The 18,354-nt window shown below is 33.8% G+C and overlaps 1 protein-coding gene across 1 annotated transcript; it reads left to right on the top strand.

Annotated features, from left to right (window-relative positions):
• The first annotated feature begins 8,807 nt into the window (after window positions 1-8,807).
• Window positions 8,808-10,689, top strand: LOC127252715 (pathogenesis-related genes transcriptional activator PTI6-like). The gene has a single exon (XM_051277015.1). The coding sequence runs from the start codon at window positions 9,525-9,527 to the stop codon at window positions 10,407-10,409; it is 885 nt and encodes a 294-aa protein (XP_051132972.1). The 5' UTR covers window positions 8,808-9,524; the 3' UTR covers window positions 10,410-10,689.
• The last annotated feature ends 7,665 nt before the right edge of the window (window positions 10,690-18,354 follow it).

Below are 18,354 nucleotides of genomic sequence, written 5' to 3'. Positions count from 1 at the left end.
GTTCGAATGAATAGAAGCAGACGTCCACAAGGAGAAAGAAGAAGAGAAAAGAAGAAAGAAAAAGATTTAGCCGTCCGATTTCGATTTTGACTTCGGTATTGTATTCCTTGTTATACGTAGAATTTAATTATGGATTTTAATATGAATTTAGATATTGAGGATATTAAATTAGAAATTCTTAAAAAATACATAACTGGCTATTTGGCTATTTAATCGACGAATTTCTTTAGCTAATAGCCTATTCGTAGTCCTAGCATTGTATTTTGAGAATTTCGTATCGATCCGAGCTGTATTGAAAACGGCAATATACCGGCCTGTTTATTCATATCTTTAAGTATTTTTATTTAATAATCGGGCGGTATAAATATTATGAGGTATAAGAGTTTTATAGCTAGAATATCATAGTCTACTAAATATAAAAGTTTGAAACCCAACAAGCTAATTATAGAAATTAGCTTTTGAATAAGCAGATAGCTCCTATGAATAAGTATATAACTCAGCTGATTTGAGTAAATAATGGGGCAGGTGTACGTTGGAAGAGATTTGAGTGAAATTGCGAAAGCTAGGGAGTGTCGATAAGAGGTAAGCAGTAAGGAATTAAATCTAATTTTAAGAAATTAGGTATGCATGTTGCACGCGATTCTAATTAATATATTAATGTGATATTTTGTGAATCATTTTGTCGGTGCATGTATATATTTATATATATGTGTGTGCGTATGCATGTGGGAGACTTCATGATTTATGATATTTGATATATGTATTTGATCGCGTTAGTGAATTTATGAAAAGGAGGATAGGTGAGCTATCTCACCAGCCATTTTCAATAAATTCACTTATTTGACATGCTCCACACATATTGCACGGTTTATCGGATATGTTTTATGGATCTATCGTTTAGTCGCCGTGTGCGGTAGTGCTAGGCGAGGGCATCATCTGGGGTTAGGATATTCGACCCCGATGAACCGTAACACTTTGGCGATAGTGGACGATAGTAGTCGGACAACTGGTTGACTTAGTCGCACGGTCATTCAAGGATTAGACCCATGGTAGTTGAGACGTATTAGGTCTAATCATTCGTGTTAGGTGTTGTTCCACTTATTGGACTGATCACTGGTGAGGTCTACCGGTAATATAGGATCATATGCCAAACTCCAAACGTGATCCCGTTAGGGCGCGCGAGGAGGAGTAGAGTTTCCGGGTTTCCTTTGGGTGATTCCAGGTTGCACGGATTCTACTACATTACACGGGATAGGGCTAGCCAGTGGGTGGGTTCTAACTTCGCTATCACAGCATCTTGTGGTTAATGGCGACAACATTCGGCTATCCATGTATTGATTGTGGGAGTCGTATGGTGGGTATATATGGGAGTGACCGGATGACCGTTATATTATTATGGGTTTATCAGGTCCTTCCTTGAGCTGAGGATTTTTCGGCTATTTATTGATGATGGTCTAGTGAGCTTGTTATTACGGGGCCGAGGGTATTCCGGCTGCTCACTTAGACAGATGTAGTGAGCCTATGATTATGGAGCCGAGGTTATTCCGGCTGCTCACTTCGGCGGATGTATATATATGGATGTGCATTGTTGTCGAGTTTAATATCTTTGTTGCATCATTTCACTATTGGCATGACATGATACGTATTTTATGATTGACGGGACTTACACTTTATTTTAAAAAGGTATGAAATGACATATTTCATGTTAGTTCTTAAAATGGATTTAATTCTATACTGCTTTTAAAAAAATATTTGTTTCAGGTATGCATGGGACATCCGAGAAAGGGGACGTCTCGGGATATAGAAAGACGGGTTGAGTGAGTGAACTTGCATCTATTGTATTATATGTAAATTTTTAACCCGAAAAACCTCTTGTTAAGGAGTCTGTTTGGTAAATATTCATAAATCAGATTTTGTTATATAATAATGCGCTTTTATGGTTAATTTTAGTCTTAACACTGTATTGTGGGGCCCGAAGTAGGAGGTGACGACCTCATGATGCAGTGTGGAGGTAGCATTTCCAGTATGAGCTAGCTGGGGGTGTTTCAAGTTGGTATCAGAGCATAGGTTTGGTAGATTTTGGCTTCTTCGATTAAAAAGGTTTTGAAATTAATGATGATATTGAATTGATTTGGCGAGGTTTGGGTTTTGTAGGTGCATTCATGTTAATGTGGTTTATGCTTTAATGTTATATCTGGTTTAGTTGTGTTGCTGAGTTGATATTGAATCAGGGAAGTCAGGGGGCAGTATGTCGAATTCTCGAGGTGATGGTTTACGTAGGGTTATTCGAGGCCCAAAGCTAGATCCTTCGTCTGATGAGTCACAATATAGCATGTACCAATAGAGGCACCTAGTCAGGATTTCTTCCGGCAGTTTATGGTTGCAATGATGCCTCAACAGAGGAGTTTTATTGATGTTGTGATGCGGCATAACCCGCCAACATATTCTGGTTCCGTAGAGCCTGGAGTTCTTGAATTTTGGGTTGAGACGATGGAAAAGATATTTTGTGTTGTTCAGGTTCTACCAGATCAAGGAGCCAATATCGGGGCTTATTTCTTGGAAGGTCGAGCAAATCGGTGGTGGTTAGGTGAGGAAGCTGCGGGAGTGGACCAAGTAGATATGACTTGGGATGAGTTCAAAGCAAAATTAAAAGCTAGATTTATACCGTCACATGTTCGAAAAGCAAAGAAGCAAGAGCTGCTGGACTTGAAGCAGGGTTCGATGTCGGTCGAGGACTATTTTGTAAAGTTCAATGAGCTAGAGATGTATGTTCCTGACTACTTTTCCTGTGAGCGAGATAGAGTTGATTATTTTGTAGATGGGTTGCAGCAGATGATTCAAGAAGCTTTAGCTGTGTTGGATATCAGTTTGTTGTATGAGGCTTACGAGCGTGCTTCTCGATTCTATCAAAAGCAGAAAGTCAGGCAGAAGGGCAGTGAGAAGGAAATGGGGTATCAACATCAGTTTCGAGATGAAAAAACTAGGGTGGAGGATGAACCAAAGGGTAAAAAGAAATTGTGATAAATATTCAGGTCTGGGCCATCGTATAAGGGGATTTCGATTAAAGAACCGAGTCAATAGAGGTTTCAACAATCGGGGGTTGGTTGTCGACGTTGTGGAACAAGTCATTCAGGTACCCGTTGTGATAAAGTTCCATTAACATGTTTTAAGTGTGGTGGAGTGATAAGAACCCCATATAGGAGAGTACCATTGAGCTCCCCATGGTTAAGTTGTCATTTCACGGATCGTTAGACAAAAGATAAATATATCCAAGTATGTCAATTTGGGCGTAAGCTCCAGTTTTATTTGTGAAAAAGAAAGATGGAAGCTTGAGGTTGTGTATTGACTACCGTGGGCTTAATAAAGTAACGGTAAAGAACAAATATCCTCTTCCGAGAATTGATGATCTATTTGATCAACTGAGAGGTGCAAGTATATTCTCCAAGATTGACTAGAGGTCTGGATATTATCAACTAAGGGTTTCAGAGCATGATATTCCTAAAACAGCTTTTCGCACTAGATACGGTCATTATGAATTTACGGTTATGTCCTTTGGGTTGACCAACGCCCCGGCTGCGTTTATAGAATTAATGAATCGAATTTTTCAACCATACCTCGATCAGTTTGTGGTGATATTTATCGATGATATCTTGGTATATTCTCCAGATAAAAAGACACATGCAAAACATTTGCGTGTGACACTAAATACACTGCGTGCGAGGAAGTTATATGCCAAGTTATCCAAATGTGAGTTTTGGTTGAAAAAGGTTGCTTTCTTGGGGCATGTAGTTTTCTGGTAAGTGTATCTCAGTAGATCCTTCTAAAGTTGCGGCAATCTCGGATTGGCCAAGACCTACCAATCAATCAGAAGTAAGAAGCTTTTTAGGTTTGGCAGGATATTACCGAAGATTCGTTCTTGATTTTTCGAAGGTTGCGAAACCATTACTAATTTTCTGAAGAAGAACACAATTATTAATTGGGATCGTGAGTGTGAGTCCTCTTTCCTAGAATTGAAACATCGATTAACTTCAGCACCAGTCTTGGCTTTACCAGTAGAGGGTGAGGATTTTGAAGTTTATAGTGATGCTTCGAAAAGGGGATTGGGATGCGTCTTAATGCAGAATCAAAGAGTTATTGCTTATGCATCACAACAACTAAAACCTCACAAAAAGAGAATTATCCTACACATGACTTGGAGATGGCAGCAGTTGTGTTTGCTTTGAAGATTTGAAGGCACTATCTTTATGGTGCCCATTGTAGAATGTTTACTGACCATCAGAGTCTGAAATAAATCTTCACCCAAAGAGAATTAAATTTAAGACAAAGAAGATGGTTAGAATTGGTGAAGGATTATGATCTCGAAATTGTATATCATTAAGGCAAAGAAAATGTTGTAGCTGATGCCTTTAGTCGAAAACCAAGGCATAAGTTGGGTTCTATGTCAGTTGCCGATTAACTGTGTCAAGATTTAGCACGGATGGAAATTGAAGTACTTAGACGGGGCATGATGCGGGGATATTTGCAAATGATGCAAGTTGAGCCTGAAATTTATGATCATATTAGAGCGGCTCAAATGGAGGATAATAAGATGATCGAGCTGGCTATAAAAGTTCAGTGTTGTCAGACTCAAAACTTTAATATTACTTCAGATAGGAGTCTTCGATTCCATGAGAGGTGGTGTATCCCAAAAGACCGAAGCGATTTGAAGGAGAAAATTATGAGTGAGGCTTATAATACACTATATTCAGTACATCCATGAGGGATTAAAATGTATCAAGACTTACGTCAACATTTTTGGTGGAAGGGCATGAAGAAGGATGTAGCCAAATTCGTTGCACAATGTTTAAACTACCAAAGGGTGAAAGCATAACATCATAGACCAATGGGGTTTATACAACCTTTAGAAGTTCCACTCTGGAAATGAGATTCTATTGCAATGGATTTTATGACAGGACTTCCAAGGGCGAAGTCGGGAACATATGCAATTTGGGTGATTATAGATAGATTGACTAAGTCAACAGTGTTCATCCCAGTATGTATGACTTGGAGCATGCAGAAGTTCGCCAAATTATATGTTCATCATGTGGTTAAACGACACGGTATTCCTGAGGTAATCATATCATATCGTGATCCATGTTTTCAATCTCGATTTTGGCAAAAATTGCAAGAAGCCTTTGGTACTCAGTTCCATATGAGTACTGCATTCCATCGAATGACTGATGGTCAATCAGAGCGAACTATCCGTATTTTGGAAGATATGCTAAAAGCTTGTGCAATAGAATTTCAAGGAAGTTGGGAGGACCACTTGACTTTAGTGGAATTCTCATATAATAATAGTTATCAAACAAGTATTGGAATGGCTCTTTTTAAAGCCCTTTATGGACGATGATGCAGGACTCCTTTAAATTGGGATGACATGAGTGATCGACTGATATTAGGTCCAAAAATGATCGAAGAATCAAAAAATAAGATTCGAGTTATCAGGGAGAAGATGAAGATAGCTCAAGATCGCCAAAAAAGTTATGCCGATAAAGTCCGATGTGAAGGTAAATTTCAAAGTGGAAATTTCGTCCTGGTAAAAGTATCTTCAATGAAAGGTATTAGAAGGTTTGGAATTAAAGGAAAATTGAGTCTATATAATGTTGGACGCTATGAAATCATCGATCGAGTTGCGGATTGAGTTTATCGGTTAGCACTTCCAAATTCCATGGAACGAATTCATATTGTGTTCCATGTATCACAGCTTCGTAGGTATGTCGCAGATCCTTCTCATATTTTATCTTCGGATAAGTTAGAGCTAAATGAGGATCTTTCGTACGAGGAAATACCTCTTTGGATCATGGACACAAAGGTTCGAACTATGAGGAATCGAGATATTCGTATGGTGAAGGTAATGTGGTCCTGGCATGGAGCGGAAGAGGCCACATAGGAAGTAGAACAAAAGATGTTCAAAGCATACCCATATTTGTTTAATTAAGTAGTGTTGTTATGCGTTTGAGTTTGGATTTCGGGGACGAAATCTTTTAAGGCGGAGTGAATTGTAATGCCCTGATTTTGGAGTGTATAAAATAATAATATTATAGCAAATACATATTTTTATAATATTTTGGGATCAAGAAATTAATATTCTGGAATAAATTTTATTCCTATTTTATATATTGATTATGATTGAAAAGACTGCTAAACAGATAAGTATCGATAAAGATAAATATAAAATATAATATATATAATAATATAATAATAATAATAATATTGAAGATGATGATGAAGAAGATACAATTAACTAGCCCAAATCGGCTCCTCCCAAACGGGTTCCTCCCAGGTCGGCTCCCCCCAGATCGGCTCTACTTGTTGCCAGCGCAGTCCTGACATCCTGACCTCAAAAGGGGACCGTCCAATGGCTCTATCCGTCTATTCTTCCGTAAACGTCTGAGCCAGACTCGAACCGAATTCCTTGGCCATTTTCTTTGATCTCCCCCATGATTGGATCAATATTAATCTTGGTACAACGTTGACATCTATAACACATGGCTTTCTTAACAACCCCCTGTTGATCCTCTTTTTGAACCATCCGGTGATCTGTGGCAGTATCTAGAAATAATCGAATACCAGGTTGATGCCGGATCTCAAGTTTGGGGCCTGAGGGATCCCTACAATTATCAACACGACGGTCGTGCCGAGCAGCATATCTACGTTTAGTATTACGAATTTGAGTACGATTCATACCTGAAAATCGAGGATCGATGTTGATCAGTAAAGGCTTCCTATTCCGACTCCATTTATCATTATCATTAGTCGGACAGGGCTTCCTAGTTGGTCGGCCTGTACCTCATACGTTCTGTCTAGACGGTCTCATTTTTCTGCTACCCGGTCTTTACACAATTTGAAGCGTCCCACATGCTCAATAGTAGAAGACCTATCCTCTCCCAAGAATGTGTGAAAGTCGGGTGGTCGAAAATTCTTTGGAAGAGGATGTTCATTGATGATCTACTCAGGGAATGGCCGTTGATATGCGGGCCTATTGGTAACCTGTAGAGTCATACCAAAATGGACCCTCAGGATGTGCACGACATCGTCTAGGTCCAATTTGACCAGATGATGATCCGGAACTGGAATGAGATCATGAGAATGACCTTCAGGTCGGTCATCCCTCTATTGAAAAAACTCAGGCCGAGTTCCCAAAGGAATATTATTTGGAAAAGTGATGAGAGTTTTCCCTCTCTCCGCCCTACTAGGGGCTGTAGCACTTGGAATGGTGCTATCCACGAACGACGCTCCTACGAAGTTTGCCTGAACGCGCGATAGAGACATTCCTGGAGATGAAGGCTCGGGCTGAAATGAAACTCTCGACAAGGCTTGATCTAGCATATTATGTATCAAGTTTTGTTGCTCGTGCAATATTATCTGCGGGGTTGTTTGTTGATTGTTCATTTGTTGAACATGATTTAACCATTCGGATGGTATTTGGGAGATGATCCCCGTAATGGGGATTGATGGTGGTGTTGCTGTGGTGGCCTCGATGGCTGTGTTGAAACCTTGAGATTGAGAACCTACCATAAAATTCCTTGCAACGACTCGACCAGATCGAAGTTGTATGAAATTTTCGTTAGACGTAGAATCAACAATTTTGTTTTTCTCCCACCGTGGTCGCCAATTTGTTAATGGTAAAATTTCAACAAATAAAAAGTAAAATTCGAAAACATATTTCGAACTTGAACAATAAAGTTTTGAACTATAAATTCTCAAGCGATAAACAAATAGCTGAAGAAAAAAGCAAAGTATTAAAAATAAAGTAGTGATCTTCAATGAGATTCTCTTAAAATTTTGTTTGATTAAAGATGTTTGCTCTCTAACGTTGATGTTGCTTAAATACGTATCAAATCAAACTGTCCGAAACCGCTTCCATGTCGGTTACCCTTAAACCGCCCAAAAAATAGCTTTCATGTTGGTAACCGTAAAAAACCACTTCTACGTCGGTTACAAACCGTCCGAAATCGTTTTCTTGTCGGTTACTGATTTGAATCGTCCGAAACTGTTTCGACATTGGTGACCAACCGACCAACCGTCTTACCGAAATCGTTTCCACGCCGGTAATCTTTGTGATCAATCGACCCAAGGCCAACACTCGGATGAATATATTTCTTGCAAAGACAGTTACTGTTCGATCGGCCGACCCACTGTTGGATTGTCATTAGGCCATTCATTCATCCTTAGTGATCTCAAATTTACATTTTATTTTTTGTGTTTAACATTATCTATTCACAAAGATTGATAATTCAATGCGTAAAATAATGTTTAGATTACAATTTTTTATACCTAAGATTAAAATTAAATTCATAAAAAAGATACATAGCAGGCAAATTATTAGTCTATTTGGGGTGTGTTTGTTTGTGGATTTGAATTTTTTTATTTGGATTTTTGAATAGTAAAAAGTTAAATTTGAATAATTATTTGATGTGATATAAATAGATATAGATGTGATATTTGAATGTAAATATATTTATAGTATAATATAAAAAAATAAAAAATATTTATTTGATTTGATATTTTTTTTAAAAAAAATAAATTTAAATAGTAAAAATATATGGTAAATAGATAATTTAAAACAAACTTACCCAATATATTGGGTAAACATAGTCAATATAAATTTAAAACAAACTTACCCAATAATTGCTTATACGTATAGTTTTAAAACAGCAGAAATATCTGCAAAATATTATAGAATTAGGTAATTATTTAATTAATTTCTTAATAAATCATATCATATCATTAAAGATTTATTAAAACAATGTAAACGTGGTCATATGATATATCGATCAGGATTGACGACTGTAGGCCTCCCCCTCCCGCTGTCAAATCTAACCCTAAAGTCCCAAACCTTAAACCCTAATCCCGAAAGCTCCCCCGCGCCGGAACGCTTTGATCACTGTGGAGATAAGGAGAAGCGGCGCCGCAGGAATCATCGATTACAAAGGGGGCTGCTGCGATAGGATAGGGTAGTGGTTTGGGGCGAGAGAGAGAGAGAGAGATTTTATGTCGAGAAGTTTTGATTTGGCTGTTGTGTTTGGTGCTCCGTCGTCAAAGCTCTGTTTCTCGTTAGTTCCATTGTTATCGGCTCCTTGGTTGAGAAAATCCCTCTGCTGTAGCGTCCAGCAGAGCAGTATCGGTTTCTTTCCAACCGTTTCGATGCGTTTGAGGCCCAAAAGGACTTGCTCTGGAGTCGTGTGTTTTGGGGTATATCACATAAATCGGTTATTTAATTTGTTCTTGTTCCTGAGAAGTCCTTCTAGTCTACAAGTTGTTGGTTAAACGTCCTCTGAATCTACGCTGAACAACATATTTGCCATCTGTGTTGATTTGATTACTGCATTAATTGTTTGGAGGAACGTTTTGCCTGGGCATATTTGCCTTTTGTGTTGATTTGATTAGTGCATTCTTTTGGAGGAACGATTTTGCCTGTGTGGATATTCTTTTTGAGGGATTTGGAGTGTCAGAAGCCAGTTTTGCTGAAGAAAGAGTTAATAATGGGAAGACCAATTCCACCAGCGCAACCCAAAAAAGCTATGAGGAGGCTCCGGATTATTTGCAACGATCCGGATGCTACCGACTCATCTGATGATGAGACGGTGACTGCAAAGAGGGATAAGCGTGTCATTCATGAGGTGTATTTTCCAATTGGGGAAAAGTCTGCCAAAGGCAAATATAGAGGTGTACGCCAGCGGAAGTGGGGAAAGTGGTCAGCTGAGATACGCGACCCTATTAAGAACAAGCGGGTTTGGTTGGGCACTTTCAATACTGCCGAGGAAGCATTCATAGCATATGAATTGAAAAGATTGGAGTTCGAGGCATTGACTAGTAATATTGCTGGCCAACCGTCGTCCGATAAGGGTTCACACAATGCCAATGCAAAACCCTCTGAGGAGGAGAAGGCTAATCTGCAAGGAGATGCTGCCAATTGTAAAAGTGAGGAATCTTGTGCAAGTGCAGTGTCGCCCGTCTCCCTTACTTCTCCTCCATCAATGCCTGAGTTGGATTCACTGATCTCAGCAGTTAATGAAAAGTCCGAGGATGAGAAGGCTAGTGATGTATCAGTGAAAGTTAATAATCTTGAGCCAGATACGGCTGATCTGGATGAAGAACTGATGGCTCTCGCAAAAATTGGAGACGAGTTGGATTTGGAAATGAGTGTTGATCCTATTTTATTCGGCAATGAGTTCCTCCCCTCTGTGGATGACTTTTTCAACGATTTCTCCGACCTTCCAATGTCTGGGCTCGACAATGATTATCAGTCCTGTTCTTTACGGGATTTCAATTTGGATTTCGACCAGGAAGCATTCGATGAAGCTTTGGCTTGTATTGATGATGCACCCATCCCGATGAATGGAGCCTTCAACATAGTATGCCCTTAAGTTTTGCAGCATAGGATAGTCGAGTTAAGTTATTTCGATCGAATTTTCAGTTATAGATATTCAGCCGAGATTTTAGGCGAGGAGGGATGGGGATATGTGAAACGGGTTGGGTAACTCTTTGGTTTTTCTTGTGCTGTTTGAAGCCGTCCAAAGTGGTTCTACCTGACCTAACTTTGTTATGGTACTTCCTCTTTTACATAACCCTTCCCCTTCCCTGCTCTCAGGCTTTCTTCCTTTCTTTTATTTTCTTTCTAATATGAAGTTTTTTGACTTTGGTTTATTTATTTATGTGTTAGAATCAATCAGTATTAGCAGCATTTGTCATTTAATTTAATGGAAACAAATTAATATAGCTGCTTCGAAACACCAAATAATGTGAGATTAACGTCAAATGTATTGTTGAAACCAGATTTTGAGACTAACATTACAATTCACACTAGGTACCCAAATAAATAAATGAATACATGTGTAATAAAATAAGATGTTGAGTTGTTTCTACGAAGGTGAACTTGATATTAAATTAGTGTCTCGTCCCATTCCTTCGTATTATCTTGGGTGTGTTTGGTAAAGAAATCCAATTCCAGATAAAAAAATTCAGTAGAGAGATCTTTGATAAGTCGATTGAGAGATGGAGTAATATTCTTGGTGATATATAATAATATATTAGATGCAATGTTTTGTAACAACATATTAATATAATTATAAAAATAATAATTAGATGGATATTTTGTAAAATGTGAAAATAAATTTTCAGGCCCATTAATTTTTTTTTGATATGATTGTATACTTTAATTATATTTTAAATTTTAAATTTTTTAATTTTTAATTTTAATTAAATTATTTAGTTATCTTAAATTTAATTTATAATTATTTTTATTATCACATCATTGTTTTCATACTATAAATTAAATAATAAAAACAGAAATAAATATTAAAAATTAATAGTAAAAATATATAAAAAATATTGAATAAGCATACATGAGAAATAAAAATGATATATTCCGTTGTCCAATTATAAAATATTCATTTAAAAAATATCCTATTTTTTTAATAAATATTTATATTTTACTGTCATATTATTGCTTTTATACTATTCTAACTATTTTTCAAGTTGGACTAGTAGTAATTTTTTTCTACATGAATTCTAAGCGCACGTACGGGAGCCAACTCAACCGGAATGGAGGGAGTATTATGCTATAATTATTATACATCATTAATTATATATAATGGTAACTCAACCGGAATGGAGGGAGTATTATGCTATAATTATTATACATCATTAATTATATATAATGGTGATGATAATTGAAGATCACGAATATGAAGATAAAAATAATAAATAATTTAATAATTTTAACTATATTATATTTTTGTTTTTCTATTTAATTGTTTGAATACTTATTTTTTTATTTTTTTTATCTACAAATGTGTTTTATTTGAATTATATAAATTATATAAATCAACAAAAATTATTTTACAGTCATGTGAAATTTATATAAATCCATTAAAAATCAAATCACATCTATTAAAATTCATTAATATCAATACATAATATCCATCAAATTCTGCGTAAACTCTGTGGATTTTATAAATTTAGATAAATCTATAGACTTATTAAAATCTAACAGAATTTTACAAAATTTGAAATGAATACACCCCTTAGAAAATGTGCTATGCATTGTTTTTATCATTCCTATCTGTTTCTAAACCAGACTTTTTTACAAAAAAAAAAAAATATTAACCAATAGCCTACATCCAGAAGTGCAAAAGTGATGGCAGAATGGAAGCAGCATGGGGCAAAGGATGTCTAGTTCAAGCTGTGTGATATTGTAAAACCCATTGTGTATGAAAATCAGATTTAGAGCATCAGCCGTGGCCAAAACTAAAAAGGCTTCCAAATTTCTATTTGTTTAAACCCACTTTATAAACTGATGGATGTGAAAAATAAAATTATACAACGGTTTTAAAACCAAAACAATCTATTCCTTTAATAAAATATAATTTATTTGTTAAAAAGTGGGAGAGAGACTTCTCCTTCTCCATCTCCATTCACCATTAAAAAGTAGGTGAGAGAATGAAGAAGGAAATGGGAGAGAACCGCTTGAAAAGCGTTTCGACTGCACCAGACTGTCTTCCGGGGAAGTCGATTTTTTGGCCTGAAGTTTGAAGCCACTTCGCTGTAGAAATTTCGAATGTAGCCAAATCGCTTCTATTGCAGGAGGGAAGCCGTCTAAAATCGAGTCACTGGTGTTGCTCTGTGTTAGACTTTGTCTGATGACATGTTGGATACAGATCAGCAATAGAGGCCAATTTTTTTCAAACCATCGCATCATATTTCTTATATGGCGTCATTGGAAAAATTCATCTTATTTTATATCCACATAAAAAAAATTTATTTATAAAAATATTAATTTCTCTTTCCTCCACATCATTAAATTATTTATTTTAAAATAATTAAAGTAATAATAATTTTTATTTAATATACATATTTATTAATATTTATTTATTTAATAATTTAATTTATAAATTATAAAAAATATTTATTATTATTATTAGTTGTTGTAATCGACATTGATATTATTATTTGATTATAATTTTTTATATTTAATAAAATATTAATATAAAAAACATATACAATATAATAATTTATATATAAAAAAACGAGACAGTGGACAGTCTAATGATGATGTCTTAAACAAGACATACGAAATATATTATGCCGATTTTGGTAGTCGTTCACATATGAGCATGCATGACGAGTATTGAAACATGAATCAAAATGACATAGGAATTATTGTGCTATTAATGTTGTTGGTGGAACATCTCATGATAGTGGTGGTTCGAAGAGAACCAAAAATCAACTAAGCTGCTGGTGGATATTCATCAGCTTCAAATCCTTCAACACCACACAATGACACTTTTGATGAATCATATCCTATTTGTTCCCCTGGTGTCAAAGCTTGCAAAAATAAGAAAAAATGAGTACAAAAGCAAGACCCAAATTATATATTTTTTTTTTGAGGATTTTAAAGAGACTCAAAATGCAAAAGTTATAGAACATTTGAGTCGTATTGCTGATATGCGAGAAGGAAAAATAAAGAAGAATATTAATCTTATCCAAGCCGAAAAGTTTAAAATATTATATATTGTTTATAAGGGGTAAAGATTTGAATGCGGACGAGAAAATGTTGAAAAACCAACTTATTCAACGAATTGCTTAAATAATTGGTTAGATTATTTATGTTGTTATATTAATTGCTTTTAATATTATATTTTTTAGTTTATTATGTATGTTGTTATGTTTATTGGTTTTAATATTCTATTTTCTACATCATTATGTATATTGTTATATTTGTCGATTTTAATATTATTTGATTGTTGTGTTTTAAATGCGATATTGTAATTTATATTATTTCTAATTTATTCTTCTAAATTTCAATTGCATATTTAGTAATTATATATTTTTTATTATTTTTGTAAATTATTGAATAAATTATAAGTTAATTACAAAATTAAATTATTATTATTAACTGATTATATTAATTAAAATTTTATTAAAAAATATATGAATATTAATATTATTTTGTAAAGAATAAATTTTATAAAATATAAAAATTATTAATAAATATATATAATGAAAATAAAGTGTATAAAAAATAATTAAATTTTTTTTTTTTTTTTTTTTTTTTTTGCCACATGACAAAAGTATTGTTAGATCAGAGATTCTATTGGAAGCTCTGCACACATTCGGCTCTCCCAGTTGGACTTGCTATGTGTATTATTTTATTTTGTTATTTGTTAAATTAGTGACGCGTGGGATGGTATTGAAAAAAGCACTCTCCCAATGCAATGCTCTTAATAAAATATTATTATTTTTTAATTTATAAAAAAAAAATACATTCGTTTAAGATTGAGGAAGCATTTGATGATTTGTTATAGTCTCTCGGTCCCATACACCCTGCAATATTTCATTTTTTGTATGTCCCAAATACCCTGCAATATTTTTAAAATAGAAAATAATTAATTATAGTTAATCTCTACCCCATATTTTATCTCTTCACATCATCCAAATAAAAAAATAAAATATATATTTCTCTCTCCATCACATCACCTAATTTTTAAATTTTCTTACTTAATACTACCCACCTATAAATCCGTGCCAAAAGCATATGTTACACCTTGTTTGAAACGGAGAGAGGGAGTACTTTATTTGATTATATAATATGATTTGTTTTTTAAAATCCAAAATACTCTTTATAATTCTATTTTAAATTATATAATAATTGTATACATAATTTTTTTAATATATAACAATATATTAAAATTTAATTGTGATATTATCTTAATTTATATATAATTAGCTTATAACTCGTACTATATACACGGGTGATTATATAATGTGATATTTAATTTTATATTTTAAATAATAAATTTTGTTTTTACAAAATTAAATTTTGTATGAAAATAGAAAAAATTAATTTATATTAAAAAAAGAAAATATACAAAAAAATAAAAAAAAATAAGATAACTAAATCAAATAAAGAATATTAAGTAAGCGAACCAAAGTTTTCTAAAATATATATTCCAATTTAAACTCAAACATAATATATATGAAAAATAATTTTTCATATCCATTCTTAAATTTAAAATAAAAATAATTTGACCTGTTGCACGGTCAATCAAATAATTCACATATTTTGTGATCACAATTTAATGTAATACCGGAGAAGGGATCATCTCCACATGGATTGTGTGATTCACTCTTTTGCGTTCTAATGCAGTAAATAAAAAGGGGAGAATTTTCTTTTATTATCTAATGAAAACAAAATAACAAAACGATTAAATCAACGGAGAACTAGCTATCGAGGGGATGTCTGACTCAAAGGATGATATAGTTATGACACTTGTGTTTTATCATTGATTTAATAAAGTTAATTCTTATTAATGTATCAATAAATTAGTTATAGTTATCAACAAACTCTTACAACTAATTTTTCCTTATAGTGTAAGTAATTAAGATACGACCATTAACTACCCATAAATAAGCTAATAAACCTAGGTGCGCCCATAAGCAATATTGTCTAATCGCATTCTAATATAGAAAAACTCAATTCAAAACAATTACTACAATTACTACATAAAAAGAGCAATTAAATTTGATTGTCTAACCCCGTGAAGAGACTATTCAACCCGGTTGTCACCTATTCAAGCTCGAATACAATTGCGGATATCCTACCTGAATTGACTTTAGATTATCAGACTAATTTAAATATTAGAACAAAAATATCCCATCAATTTAACAATCACAAACGTTATTTTCAGAATTAGACAAATATTGATAATTAAAAAGAACTTTTATAAAGAAAGTAAAAAATCTCCAAAATATAAGAACCAAAACATTATCATCATTCAAACCAGAAAAATATCTACTCCCATAATCAAATAGCAAAGAACAATAAGAAAATATAAAGTCATAGTCGAAAGGAAAAATCTGTGTTGATTTGCTCCTCCGCGATCTGTGAATATGTCAATCTCATGCTCTTGTGTGTATCGGCTTCTAAGAGGGTGTAGTTAGTCATACCATGAGTAACTAGGTGGTGCAAATTTGAATTTTTCTTTACTTTTTCTGCCAATTACGTCAAATTTGATATTTTTCTTTACACACAAAAAATAAACAATATGCATATAAATTAGGTAGAACCTAATTAAAATCAATCAAATATCGCATATAATATGAACATTTAACGCATGCGATTTCTAACTATCATAATTATGAAAGAATTTTGTACCTATAAGAAGAGAAATTTTTAATATTTTGTCAAAGAATATACTAAAGAATATGTATATAGTAATGAAAACAAAAACAAACAAAAATATTAAGTAAGTGAATCATAAATCAAATAAAATTTATATATCACTTTAGGTTCAAATCTAAATTAGATTAAACATATTTATTTACAATCTTATTAAATGAAACATTACAATAAATTTTGAAATAAACTCATATAAATCAATGGAAAAAAAATTCAATCTTCTTATCGCATTTTCTCTTTTATGGATAGTTTGAAAATAAAGTTTAAATAATATACCAACAAAAAAAAAAAAAAACAAATACACTTTAAAAAGGTAAAAACAAATTTTTGTAGATATTAAGTAATGAAAATTATAAATTAAAAAATTCATATTTCAAGTGAAATTGAAATATAAGATATATTAAATATATTTATTAACAATTCATATTAAACTAAAAATAAAATACTCGAAATTTGAATATAATTTAAATTTTTGAAAACAGAAACGCATTAAAATAATAATATTCCAAATCAAATCAATTAGAAAAAATACATATAGAATAAGAATAAATAAGAATTGATTAGTAAAAAATAAAAAATAAAATAAAAAATAAAAAAATACATACAAAATAAGAAATAAAGTACTAAAATAGAAATAGAATTTTTATAGATTACTAAAATTTATCGTAATATTTTGTATGAATTTCCCTAATATTCTTTTAAATAAAAAGACTAAAAATTTAAATATAATCTACAAAATTTGGGGAAAAATAGTTTAATATAATATTAAAAATCAAGTCATTAAAGAAAATACATATTGAATAAGAATGAAAAAAAATTGATTAGAAGAAAATAAAAATAATACAATATATAATAAAAAATACATAAACAATAAGAATGAATGTAATAAAATAAAAATAAAGTTTTTTTATATATTAAAACTTATCATAATTTTATCTATGGATTTTTCAAATAAAAAAATTTCAAATTTAAATATAATCTACAAAATTGAAAAATATACTATACTATAATACTTGAAATCAAATCAATTAAAAAAAACAAATACTCAACACCAATGAAACACATTTAATTAGTAGAAAAAAATAATAACACTGTTGATGTAATTTTTCAACAAAAATAAAGTAAAATTCAAAGATATGGAAAATATCCTTAAACTTGATTAATTAGTGCCTGAGATTAGGAATCTCTAAACACTGTAACGTACAGAAAATAATACTGGAAAATAAAAGACTGAAATTTAAAGTGGTGATCCCCAAATCTGACTTTGCTTTGTTGAAGTTGATTGAAGATACCTTGCCAAATGATGATCCAAACCTTTAAATATTCTCTGGGAAACCGTACTGAAAACCGTCACCCGAACGGTTACAACGTCTCCTTCCCAACCGTCTTCCAACCCCTTTCATGCTGACACGTGTCCCCAGCAGACCAAAATTATCCTTATATTTCACTCTTCGAGCCGACCACAGACCTGCCGCTCTTTTGGCCCGACTTCGTCCTTCGCCCGACCTCACTTGGGCCGACCTCCGCATCAGCCGCCCTCCGTCCTCGACCGAAGACCTCCGCGTCTGTCCGTACCTCTTCCTTGCCCGACCTTCCTCTTAACAGACCTCCGCATCTGCTCGACTTCGGTCTGGATTTGGATCAATTCTTGAGATCTTAACTTTCTTCCTTTTCCCGACCTGAAAGCCTCCCGACCTGCAGACTTCCCGTCCTGATGACTTTCCGTCTTGAGGACCTACCGACCTGGAGACCTTCCGTCCTGATGACTTTCTGTTTTGAAGACCTCCCGACCTGAAAACCTTCCGACTTGAGGTCTTTCCATCTTGAGGACCTACCGACCTGAGATCCTTCCGATCTGAGGTCTTTCCATCTTGAGGACCTCCCGACCTGAAGACCTTCCGACCTGAAGTCTTTCCATCTTGAGGACCTCCCGACCTGAAGACCTTCCGACTTGAGGTCTTTCCGTCTTGAGGACCTACCGACCTGAGATCCTTCCGACCTGAGGTCTTTCCGCCCTGAGGACCTTCCGTCTTGAGGACCTTCCGTCTTGAGAACCTACCGACCTGAGGACCTTCCGTCTTGAGGACCTACCGACCTGAGATCCTTCCGACCTGAGGTCTTTCCGCCCTGAG

Source organism: Andrographis paniculata, unplaced genomic scaffold, assembly GCF_009805555.1.
Source record: "Andrographis paniculata isolate CXL003 unplaced genomic scaffold, ASM980555v1 Contig46END, whole genome shotgun sequence".
NCBI lineage: Eukaryota > Viridiplantae > Streptophyta > Magnoliopsida > Lamiales > Acanthaceae > Andrographis > Andrographis paniculata.
The sequence above is the reverse complement of the archived record's forward strand: the minus strand, read 5'-3'. Positions and strand labels throughout refer to the sequence as shown.